The 12752-nt window shown below is 40.0% G+C and overlaps 2 protein-coding genes across 5 annotated transcripts in view; one reads left to right on the top strand and one right to left on the bottom strand.

Moving 5' to 3' along the window:
• Positions 1-4203, top strand: part of oxr1a (oxidation resistance 1a) — a 143874-nt gene extending 139671 nt beyond the window's left edge. For all 4 annotated transcript variants that reach the window (XM_062985922.1, XM_062985921.1, XM_062985919.1 and 1 more), the window contains one exon: positions 2427-4203. In XM_062985922.1, the coding sequence (XP_062841992.1) occupies positions 2427-2562 (136 nt within the window). In that variant the 3' untranslated portion in view covers positions 2563-4203. The remainder of the gene's footprint in view (positions 1-2426) is intronic.
• Positions 4204-5498: 1295 nt separating this feature from the next.
• Positions 5499-12461, bottom strand: sqlea (squalene epoxidase a). Its single transcript, XM_062985187.1, has 11 exons — positions 12231-12461; positions 10829-11090; positions 10350-10527; positions 9986-10082; positions 9451-9564; positions 9197-9368; positions 9011-9106; positions 8216-8358; positions 7979-8075; positions 7233-7320; positions 5499-7124 (listed from the first exon to the last, which is right to left on the bottom strand). Exons 1-11 carry the CDS (start codon positions 12459-12461, stop codon positions 6932-6934), a joined length of 1671 nt encoding a protein of 556 aa, XP_062841257.1. The 3' UTR covers positions 5499-6931.
• Positions 12462-12752: the final 291 nt, after the last annotated feature.

The following is a 12752-nucleotide window of genomic DNA, read 5'->3' as shown; positions in this document are numbered from 1 at the left end:
CCAATGCCAAACGTCGGTTTCAATGGTGCAAGGAGCGCAAATCTTGGGCTGTGGACAATGTGAAACATGTATTGTTCTCTGATGAGTCCACCTTTACTGTTTTCCCCACATCCGGGAGAGTTACGGTGTGGAGAAGCCCCAAAGAAGCGTACCACCCAGACTGTTGCATGCCCAGAGTGAAGCATGGGGGTGGATCAGTGATGGTTTGGGCTGCCATATCATGGCATTCCCTTGGCCCAATACTTGTGCTAGATGGGCGCGTCACTGCCAAGGACTACCGAACCATTCTGGAGGACCATGTGCATCCAATGGCGGTGCCGTGTATCAGGATGACAATGCACCAATACACACAGCAAGACTGGTGAAAGATTGGTTTGATGAACATGAAAGTGAAGTTGAACATCTCCCATGGCCTGCACAGTCACCAGATCTAAATATTATTGAGCCACTTTGGGGTGTTTTGGAGAAGCGAGTCAGGAAACGTTTTCCTCCACCAGCATCACGTAGTGACCTGGCCACTATCCTGCAAGAAGAATGGCTTAAAATCCCTCTGACCACTGTGCAGGACTTGTATATGTCATTTCCAAGACCAATTGACGCTGTATTGGCCGCAAAAGGAGGCCCTACACCATACTAATAAATTATTGTGGTCTAAAACCAGGTGTTTCAGTTATTTTGTCCAACCCCTGTGTGTGTATATGTGTATGTATATATATATATATATATATATATATATATATATATATATATATATATATATATATATATATATATATATATATATATATATATATATACAGGTCCTTCTTAAAAAATTAGCATATTGTGATAAAGTTCATTATTTTCCATAATGTAATGATAAAAATTAAACTTTCATATATTTCAGGTGTTTTATTGTTTTAATACTGATGATTTTGGCATACAGCTCATGAAAACCCAAAATTCCTATCTCAAAAAATTAGCATATTTCATCCGACCAATAAAAGAAAAGTGTTTTTAATACAAAAAAAGTCAACCTTCAAATAATTATGTTCAGTTATGCACTCAATACTTGGTCGGGAATCCTTTTGCAGAAATGACTGCTTCAATGCGGCGTGGCATGGAGGCAATCAGCCTGTGGCACTGCTGAGGTGTTATGGAGGCCCAGGATGCTTCGATAGCGGCCTTAAGCTCATCCAGAGTGTTGGGTCTTGTGTCTCTCAACTTTCTCTTCACAATATCCCACAGATTCTCTATGGGGTTCAGGTCAGGAGAGTTGGCAGGCCAATTGAGCACAGTAATACCATGGTCAGTAAACCATTCACCAGTGGTTTTGGCACTGTGAGCAGGTGCCAGGTCGTGCTGAAAAATGAAATCTTCATCTCCATAAAGCTTTTCAGCAGATGGAAGCATGAAGTGCTCCAAAATCTCCTGATAGCTAGCTGCATTGACCCTGCCCTTGATAAAACACAGTGGACCAACACCAGCAGCTGACATGGCACCCCAGACCATCACTGACTGTGGGTACTTGACACTGGACTTCAGGCATTTTGGCATTTCCTTCTCCCCAGTCTTCCTCCAGACTCTGGCACCTTGATTTCCGAAAACAGTACTTTGGACCACTGAGCAACAGTCCAGTGCTGCTTCTCTGTAGCCCAGGTCAGGCGCTTCTGCCGCTGTTTCTGGTTCAAAAGTGGCTTGACCTGGGGAATGCGGCACCTGTAGCCCATTTCCTGCACACGCCTGTGCACGGTGGCTCTGGATGTTTCTACCCCAGACTCAGTCCACTGCTTCCGCAGGTCCCCCAAGGTCTGGAATCGGCCCTTCTCCACAATCTTCCTCAGGGTCCGGTCACCTCTTCTCGTTGTGCAGCGTTTTCTGCCACACTTTTTCCTTCCCACAGACTTCCCACTGAGGTGCCTTGATACAGCACTCTGGGAACAGCCTATTCGTTCAGAAATTTCTTTCTGTGTCTTACCCTCTTGCTTGAGGGTGTCAATGATGGCCTTCTGGACAGCAGTCAGGTCGGCAGTCTTACCCATGATTGCAGTTTTGAGTAATGAACCAGGCTGGGAGTTTTTAAAAGCCTCAGGAATCTTTTGCAGGTGTTTAGAGTTAATTCGTTGATTCAGATGATTAGGTTAATAGCTCGTTTAGAGAACCTTTTCATGATATGCTAATTTTTTGAGATAGGAATTTTGGGTTTTCATGAGCTGTATGCCAAAATCATCAGTATTAAAACAATAAAAGACCTGAAATATTTCAGTTGGTGTGCAATGAATCTAAAATATATGAAAGTTTAATTTTTATCATTACATTATGGAAAATAATGAACTTTATCACAATATGCTAATTTTTTGAGAAGGACCTGTATATATATAAAACAAGAAAAGACTGAACAATTCTGCCACAAACCCTAGTTTTCATGCCTTTTATTTGTTCTCCAGTGGTGAATTTGGTCTGTGGCTGGATGGAGATCTGTACCACGGCAGGAGTCACTCGTGTAAAACCTTTGGGAATCCCATGCTCTCCATGAAGGAGGACTTTTACGTGCAGGACATCGAGATCTGGTCGTTCGAGTAGGCTGCTCTGTGTCAGCGAGGTTGAGAGAACGAGAGCGGTGGCTGCAGATGAACAGAAAGAGAAAGCCGACCGGATGTCCCTGTGCTGGCAGTGTCCCAAACCTTAATGCGCATCATTTTGGCTCCCAGGAAGCCTGTTAAGAAGAAGCATAACCTCTCTGCCCTCGTCATATGTCTCTCAAAGGTTTAATACACAGCTTCCCTCCCCTCTCTCTCATTGTGCCGAATGTGCTTCGTTCCAAACTTACTGGTACAGGGTGTTTCAGCGAGCAAACAAAAAGCACCGTGACGCACCGTGACAATCATAAGGAAGTGTTTGAATATGAATATGAGGATCATCAAAGCATTCTTTACTCACAGTGTAAAGACGCTTGCGAAGGTTTGGGACGAGACAGAAATGCTTCAGACCCGAACCAGGGGCTGTGATCCACCTTCAGTTAAAGTGTGGATGATTCTAATGCAATGCCGGATGATGAAAAGTGGAGTGACTACAAACACATTCCTGAGAGGTAACAATGGTGATTTAGGTAATACGTGCAGAGAGTCGAAACAGCCAGTGTACATCTGGGTTCTAAAGCGAATTATTTAAGTGTTGTGAATTTGTAGTCTTTCTGTCGTTCACTGTCATAGATTCACCAAGTCAAAGCACACCTCCCCTAATCCAGGGGGAGAAAAAATCCCATTGTTGTAGCGTTCTGTTCAGTGGGCGTGTGTGTGTGTGAGTTCGGCTTCGTCCGTGTGTGGAGGGTCGTGTGTACTGTTCGTAGACAGTAATGTGTCGCAATAGATTTTTTGTGGAATATGCAAATTACTGTTCTTGTTAACCTCAGTAATCCAGATGGGCTGTTTTGTCCCGTCGCTCTTTCAAGCAAACTTTTAAAAGCTTTTACGTCTCGAAAGAAAAAAAAAATGCTTTTCAGGGTGTCATTTGAAAAGCCGGCGATGTGGTTTAATCGTTTTTCATAAATATAATGACAATTATATATATTTATGTATATAATTCTATATAACAAATTCTATATATATATATATATATTATGATATATTGCTGTTGTGTGACAGTGATAATTTCCGTGCTGATTTCTCAGCTGTTACCAATATAATGTACAGTTAAATGACCCTGTAAATGAATGTTAAATGAGTAGATTTGTTCCTCTATATATGGGAATATGTAGAGGTCTATAATAATTATATATACAGTGTGGATTGGTGGGTTGCTTCTAGCACTTTAATCTAGTTTAAAGCCAGATTCTTTAGGCTTCATTAGCAGTAGCTGTACAGTCTATTTTTTTCTTTGTGTGTTTAGAGATGATACAGATGTTTATGAAGATGTTTATATGAAAGAAAGGTCGGATGGAGAAGGAAAACGTCACTGTGGTGTAGACTTTTCCTCTCACGTGTCCCTTCGCGATGCTGTCCTTGTCGATTTGTAGAGATTCCTTGTTCACAGGACTGAGGAGGATGAGGAATAGCACATAATCGCCAGATCTGTTCCTCTTTATTCTTTCCACATGGACGGGCTTGTTCTTGTCGAGTCAAATCAGGTCCAGCGTGAGCAGATAATCTAGATAATTCACTGAAATACTATGTAATAGTGATGTAAAAATAAATTACCTATAAATAAAATTATTGTAACCTGAAATACTCAAATGATTGTTGTTTTTAATAACATTTGGGATGTGTACGTGTAAACTGTAAACACAAAGTGGTTCTACATTCTTTTAAAGCTTTTTTTTGCTTTGTAGGCATCAGTTTATTTTCAGCTCCTCAGCTGCTTAAAATAAACGATGTTTGTGGAGTGCAAGCACAAAGCTTCCAAATGTCTAACTGTGTCTTAGACTGTCTAAGAGTTCCAACCAGTTAAGATTTGAAAGTTCTTGTAGAAAATGTGCAAACTTGTTTTTACTTTTAAAAAAAATTATCAAAATTGTGTGCAACAATTAACCATCAGTAAATATTTCATTTTCATTACAGCCCTGATTGTTCCCTCAATAGTTTATAGTCATTGTGCTAGCCAACTACCACTGGGATCCAAGGTACAAATGCCATGCGGTGCTATTGGTCAGTTGGGCGGGCTGAGGCCCTACGATGGATTAGTGCCCTGTCTGGGGTGTGTAACAGCATTGCACCGAGTGATTCCGGTTAAGTTTGAACCCTGACCAGGATAACGAGTGGTAAAACATGACAATGAAATTAAATACGCCATACAAAGCTACCAAAAAGTATTTCAGCTAGGTGTACCAGTACTGGTTCTCTTTTGTTTATTTATTTTTACTAACTGCATTATTTCTGGTCAGAGTTGTAGTGATCCTGGGCCACCCTGGGCACAGGGTAAAACTTCACCCTGGACATCCTGCACCAGTTCATCGTTGGGTGACTTACACATTCTCTTCCTCACACTCAAAAATGATTGAGAGGAGCCAATTTACCTTCTATAAAAACAGAGATTACAGTGGAAACCAACACGGGTACAGAGAAAACATGCAAAACTTCTCAGATCAAGGATTAAACCACGAACCTCGGGACTCTCAGGTTTCTATGTGACACCCACACTACCAGCTTGTCATTTATTGTGAACTTGAAATCACAGCTTAGTTTACAGCCTGGCTAGCTAACAAGCTTGTATACTAAATCACATGAACGACGAGTAGAAACGAGTGGAATTTCAACACGAGTCTTAAGAATGTTGTACAAATGTTTTGCAATTATAAAACAATTGAAGATATGAAAATTGGATTAAAAAAGCTGTTTAAAATCAATATCAGCTCCAGCAAAGTTGACCATTAAACATAATTGTATGTTGTGGGCTACTACTGAAGTTACATTACCAGCTTATGAACTGTCGTAACCATGACAACAAGCTTTGGCATGATTTGTTTTTCAAAACATAATATGCCTTATTTAAAAATAATACAGAGCCTGAGTGTTGCTGCCCTCTGGTGTTTAAACTGCGTTTATTTTTACTCATTAAGCAGATTAATTAACTTGTTTATTAACAGTAGTGAGAGATGAGAACGTGTGAAAGAAAGCACTGCCTGATGTGTTCCCCGAAGAACAGCTCTGGACCTCGTGCTCTAGGACTGGAAAACCTCCTGACCTCCGTGTCTGCTTCATCTCTCCATGAGTTACAGCTGCTTCAGAACCTGTGGTCCTTTTCTTCTCACTATCAGGTCAGCGCACGACCTTGGATGAGTTTCGAGAGGATGCAGGCGTACCTGAGCACTACACCTTGGCCCTATTTTCCTTGGCAGGTCATGCCTCCAGTGGAGACGGCCAGACCGTCGGGCATGTGGCGGGACCTGAGCAGGTATCAAGCTCTCAGACGGACTGAAGTTAGGAATAATGACTTTGGGATGGTCAGCAATGCCAGGAAAGAGTAAGCACTGGAGATTCATTTCAGTTCTGAATGGTCAAACAATAAGTGAGCATCAACAGATCGGCTTCTACTTACTGCTATTAATTAATTGTTCATCAGCTGCATAGTTGCTTTGGACTCATTTATCGTTTCTTTGTTTGTGTAGTCTTTGTTTTATTTGCATTTCATTTCCATTTCATCAACCGGTTTATCCTGGTAGATGTCGTGGCTGGTCTAGTATCATCGGGAAACACTGGGCACAAGGCAGGAACAAGGTGGACAGAGCACCCATCCATCGCAGAGCTTCGGCCATCCTTCCTTCTCTGACATGGCCAATCGTGGCTGTGTAGATGTCTGGCCGGCCAGTAGCAACGATGAGATTCAAACCCGGATCACAGTGGTGGTTGCTTGCGTGATAGGCCACTGCGCTCTCCAGCACTGTGGTGGATTATTTCTTGTACAGCATGGTGATAAATTAAAGCAAAACTCTTAAGTGGAAAAACAATGAGTGCAGATTCTGTCTTCATCTGTCATTTAGAAGTTCAAGATGGGACGAGGAACAAAATCTAAGTAACGGTAAAATATTATTCATTACTGTGGCACAGAAAACTGGAACTTGTGGTGTACTCCATATAACAAAAACAGGCCTGAATACCCCTACAGCGAGAGGACAAAGTGCTGCTATTGTGCCTTGGGGGGCATTTTGTCAGCATAGTTGGGATTCACTTTTTCTACTGATTGATTGATTTAAAAGATCAGACAGCGCTCTTCACCACCATGGAGGATCTTTTGGAAGAATTGTGTTTCATGTCTTCAGTTCCAGAGAGTTAAAGAATCAATGCCAGGGTGCACTGAAGCTTCGCTGGCAGCTTGTTAACACCTTTAGTTGGGTTTTTCTTTTCTCTTCAGTAGGTGATCAAGGTGATCCTTACATTGAGCTGCTTTTTAATATCTACTCAGTGTAGCACGGGTGTGGTAACAGTCTTAAGGCAAATGAACTTCAGATCATCGTGGATTAGAACACAAGGTATTTCATTTCTGAATAGATGAGGGGAAACATGATGGTACAAGCACGGTAAAGAATACATCCACTGTTCACCAAGGCCCGCGGTTTCATCAGCCACGACTCAGATTTGAAAGTGAAGTAGGTGGCGTACAAAGCCACGGCGAAAAAGTGCCCGATCAGAGTCATGGGCCTGGGCATTAACCTGGTGAGAGAACAGAATGTGCAGTGAGTTTTGTGTGTGTGATATTTGTGTAATAATGTTTTATCTGGCTCACAGGATGTGTATTTTAAGTAGGATGTAACATCTTACACAGAGAGCAGTCCTATTGGTCCATTAACACATTCTCCACCCAGTTTGAAGTAGTGGAAGCAGGCACTTCTTAACTGGTGAACAGAATCTTAAAGAGGAATAAAGAAACGCTCTTAAGATTAAATTACCTTCACATAAACACAAAACTAAATATAAATAAATAAAGTAATCTCTGAAAATCAAAAAACATGAATATTACAGGTTGCAACTAAATGTCATGGCAGCTTGCTTGACTGGAAAAAGTCACCCATATTCTTGGACTATATTTGACCATCGAGACATTTTTTTTCTCTCAGTATAAGATACCATTTTTCAACCTGGTAAGAGACCACTGTTCCATGTATTGCTATGGACACAAACAATTCACAAGCTGTAGTCACTCATAACTACTAGAATAGTGATGAGAAGAGTGCTGGTTCAAGCCCCACCACTGCCAAGATGCCACTGTTGGGCTTCTGAGCAAGGCCCTTAACCTTCATTTGCTGGAATTGTATTGCACTGGGTGCAAAGTTGGAATACACTCTGCACAGGGCGGCAATACAGAGAACTCGGATCTAAACGGTGGTGGCTGACCTTCAGTCAGATTCAAGCTCCAAAGAATTTATCATACCATTATTATGTCACTGTCTCTTCAAAATAGATTACAATCTGAAGAGATAATCAGCCTAAATAAAAGATCATCATTTCTTAATACTAAACCGAACACAAAGATTAGACTGGTTTATTCAGCAGTGAAGTGGACTTACCATCTGTTGCAGCAAACAGCTCATACAGAGCCTGTGCCAGCACATTCACCACAAATGAGTGAGATGATTTGCGCTCCCAGTAGAATTTCTTCTTAGCCTGATGAATAGAAGCTCAAATTAGTTGTGTGTCAAATTTGGTTTAGACATACAAAAGGTGAGTATAATACATATTGGAAACGGACAATCCTTTCATTAAACAGGACTCTGTTTCTATGTTCGGAGAGGAACCCGCAGTACCTTAAGCATGGCGTTATCATCATACAGATCTGGAATGTTTCTGAGCAGTGATCTCCAGATCCGGACATCGTTGAGCACCACACTCATTCCTCCTCCAGTAAGAGGATGCCTCATGTTGTAGGCATCTCCCAGTAAAAGGACCCCTGCGAGAGTTAGATTTTAAGTTAATAGATTTTTAAGGAGATACATGGAACAAAAGGTAAATCCTGAGTCATTTCATGCTTCATCCTGGTCAGGGTCATGGTGGGACCAGTTTTACCCAGAAAAGCAGTAATACACCCCGAATAGAACCACAATCCATCGCAATGTAGTAAAATAATAATTTATTAACAGATTCATTGACATTTAAAAGTAAAAAGTGCTATTACTCCTGTGCAAGACTTCAACAAACAGCCATCACACTGTTATTTAACTGTTACGTCTTCTTACTGTAATGATATACAATTAATTTGGCTTCATGATGTTAAATTATAAAATCCAATCCAAAAGCCATTGTGAGGTCACTTGTCAGTGTGATCTCAGTGCCGGTCCCAAATAAGGAGGGTTGTGTCAGGAAGGGCATCCGGTGTAAAACTGTACCAGATCAGGTATGCGCACCAGAATGATCCACTGTGGCGACATCTAAATATGAAAAAAAAAAAAGAAAAGTGAATTGGCTGCTCTTAATTGTCTCTGTGTGTGAGTAATGAGGTGAGTGTGTGATGCCCTGCGATAACTTTCCAGAGTGTGTTCCTATTTTCGCACCACCACCTTGATCAGGAAAGCAGTTAATAAGAACAAATTTAGTGTACTTACCAGGTTTATTAACTGCTGAAGGTGGCAGGAAGCTGGCAGGCATTGTCCTCAACCGGTCATTTTGCAGAGCGACCATAAACGGCTCCTGTAAGTGCTCTACATGGAAAAGTTATGAGCTATGAGACATTTTAGCCTGATACTCCAAATGAACATGAGATGAAGTCATTAAGTAAAATCCAGTCATACTTGGAAGCTGAGGATGAATTTTCTCCACCATGTACCCTGACAGGTCTCGTGGCATTTCTCCCCTGATATCCACCAACACTCTGGTTTCATTGGAGGAGATCTGGTAGATTAATATTGGACTGGGGTTGGCCAAGACCAGCTCTGCGTGGTTTGCTTTAAACTGGGGACAATCCTGATAGAGCACAAAATACATTAAACATTTCTGCACTTAACCTCTGCCACTAGAGATAGATTTGTTAGATGCTTCATCCTACCTTCATTATGCAGCCAACAAAATGGGAGGAGATCTTGACCTTCCCAGACACAAGACTTTTACGAAACTTGGAGAAACAGCCATCAGCAACTACAGTTAATGCAGCGTGGATCACCTAATGAGAAACGATAGTTTGAGGAATAAAGATAGTGGTTCTAACTGTCATCAACGGTTTTATCCTGCTCAGGGTCGTGGTGTCCTGGAATAGCCAGGACAGGGTGCCAATAAATCACAAAGCTATAGGTATCTCATCCCTACCTTAAATACAGCCAATCATATCTGCTAATAAAGGTGTTTATTTATTGTTACTAACTGCTTTATCCAGGTCAATCACACCCAAGTCACACTTGGGTATCTTAGAAGAGAAAGAGTAACAACCTTCATTTCAGACCATGCTATTTAAAAATGGCATGCCTTTATAGATGGTTTAGTCTTGGTTCTTTAAGGGTAATGAAATAATAAACACTATTACTTTCATGTTTTTGTACTTTTAGATATGATTAAAACCTAAATCACAATCAGAACAGTGCGCTTACTTTGATTTTCCCAGTGTCCTTTTCACGATACTGAACGCCCGTCACACAATCCCCCTCCTCCTCCAGACTGGTCACTGTACCCTCCACAAAGGTCACACTGCACATGCAAAAAAGAACATCAGATACAATTTATAAACAAAACAGAAATACTTGGACAGAAAACTTTGCACAAAAGCTCTGATTTTCTTGAGTCTGATCCTTTCCATTAAAAAGCCTTCAGTACTCATCTGAAGGTAATACATTAGCAGTCATTGTTTATATATTATAAATATGGTCATACCAAATACTAAGAAACTAAGGAAATCCATGTAAATGTGTGAAAGAGACTCTGTACATCTGTACACTGTGTTCATGCTATGCTTACTTGGGTTCCCTGAGAGCAGCCCGTCGTAGACCCATGATGAAGCGACCGTGGTGAAAAGCTCGGCCACTCTGAACACCACACTCGTTCTTTGGGTATGGGATCTCCACATCTGTATGGCTCTCTGTGTCGTGAATTACATACCCACAGATCACATGGGCATCCAGGCCTTCTGCTGCATCTAAAGGAAATTACCATGGAAAAGATCAGTACAGTACATTTTAGTCAATAAATACTAAATAACCTATGGAAAACGTGCGGCAAAACTGGATAAATTGGCGTCTTTCGTCCCCAAACTATTAAACTATTATTATGAGTTTAATGTAACAGGGGTAAACATGCTGCTGTGCCATATTTTACAAGGTTTTACAGGCCACCACGGTCTTGACCAGGATATAGAGATTATTAAAATTAAAAGAAAATTTTCTTGTTGTTTTGGTGCTTTTTAAAGAACAGTGCATATGCATAAAAAGTTCTCTTACCCTCCAGCCCCAGCTCTTTAAGTGCCCGATAACCACCTGGCTGTAAAAGTTCCCCCACAATTCTGTCTGGCTCATGCAGATCCCTCTCCACCACAGTAACTCTGCGACCTTCTCGTGCCAACACAGCAGCCATGACTGAGCCCAGCACACCAGCGCCCACGATGATGATATCTGGTTCTGGATCAGCAGAGGAAATGTGGTCTGAGGTGCCATCAGTGTTCAGTGCTTTTCTTTTTGCCATTCTCTTTCGCCGTGAACTTGCCTGTATTAAGGTACAATTGTAAAAATAACAATTACATTTATTTTTACACAACATTTTATAGTAGGAAACTACTAAAATGTATTAACATGTAGATTTGTTTGAGCAATTAGGAGTTACTTAATTATATCTATTAAACTATATACATGTTAACAGCTTAGCCACTTTTTATCCAAATTAATATTTCATTAGTACTGATTTATTTGCACAAGAAACATTAGAATTAACTGGAAGATACAGATGTGAGCAAAAATATTGGTACCCCAAAAGTCTTCAAATTAAAACATTTGTATTATGTATACATGTTTGTATTTCCTTTTTATTGAAACAAAACCAAGAAGTTGTAAAAATAGTTAAGTTCTTTCCAAAACTGGACAAATTATTGGTCCTATCTGAAATATCTAAGAAAGACTTGCATTGTGGTGATAGTTTAGGCAAACTGTTCTAATTTAATTAGTCTTCCAGGCGTTTTCAACCTTATAATCACTTGTGCCAGTTTAGTTTAAAAAGAGGAAATTACTCATCTTGCTGTTTTACGCCTCTGTATCACAGTAAATACAGCATAGTGGATGACATAAAAACAGGTTATAAGCATAATAGTCAAGCATGCTCGAGGTAATGTTACAAGACCTTGATGTTCCAATGTTCCAAAGTTGTCAATATTACTGAGAAGTTTAAGACAGATTGGAATATTGGCCCAAGATGGAACAGACAGATTTTTTAAATGCTTATTAAAGAACCAAGAAAAACTTCGAAACACATCCAAGTGGATCTTCACGCTCAGTGTGTACAACAAACTGGGCTTCATGGTAGAAGCCAAAATGCATGTTGACAAACCACATTCCTTTTGGGAGAATGTGCTATATGGGCTTTGGACAGATTATTTACATAGAACATCATGACTACTGTGAAACATGGAGGAGCCTCAGTGATGTTTTGGGGTTGCTTTATGGATCATTTTTAAATACACAATAAACTTGAGAAATAACCTAAATTCATTACATTTTTGTTAGATTATTCAGTAACAGAACAGTAAAAGCAAAACTTTAACTTGACTATAACTGTTTAGTAAACCAACCAGCCCCACTCTCCCTTACTGTCTGAAAATAACCACAATAGAATAATAAACATACAATAACTTACCTTGTTAGTTGCTGAAGCCTCTGACTTGTTGAAGCTGTTTTTAATGAAAGGTAAAGTTGATAATAAATCCAGAGGTAAATGTAATATATTGTACCAGTAAACAGAGAGAATCACTCCAACAGTCAGAAACACCAGAGCTGTAATAAAATACTCTTTATGAGCTAAATATACTAACCACTCACACTTCTTACACACATATGTAAAGCTTGCTATACATAAAAACGTCCACATTGTTTAGATTTAAATAAAAATATAGAGGTTCTGCTAATAAAAAATACAAAAAAAATTTTTATAGTAAAAATGTTTAAAAAAAAAAACTTAGGTAAAAGTTACAACAGCATTAACAATTAAACTGCCTCTTTGATTCTTCTGTAAACAGTAGTTTTAATGAAGGTTAAATATATTTAAGGTGCTAAATGAGTCTGAATGTTGGAATAGTTCTCTAATGTTGAGTAGAAGAGAGAATTTGAAACTTCACACTAACAGAGATGCTGATGAATAATTTATGTAAATAAAGCAGCC

The sequence above is a fragment of the Trichomycterus rosablanca genome, chromosome 23 (genome assembly GCF_030014385.1).
Source record: "Trichomycterus rosablanca isolate fTriRos1 chromosome 23, fTriRos1.hap1, whole genome shotgun sequence".
In the NCBI taxonomy this organism is placed as follows: Eukaryota; Metazoa; Chordata; class Actinopteri; order Siluriformes; family Trichomycteridae; genus Trichomycterus; species Trichomycterus rosablanca.
Note: the sequence above shows the minus strand (reverse complement) of the source record. Positions and strands in the feature narration are given on the sequence as shown.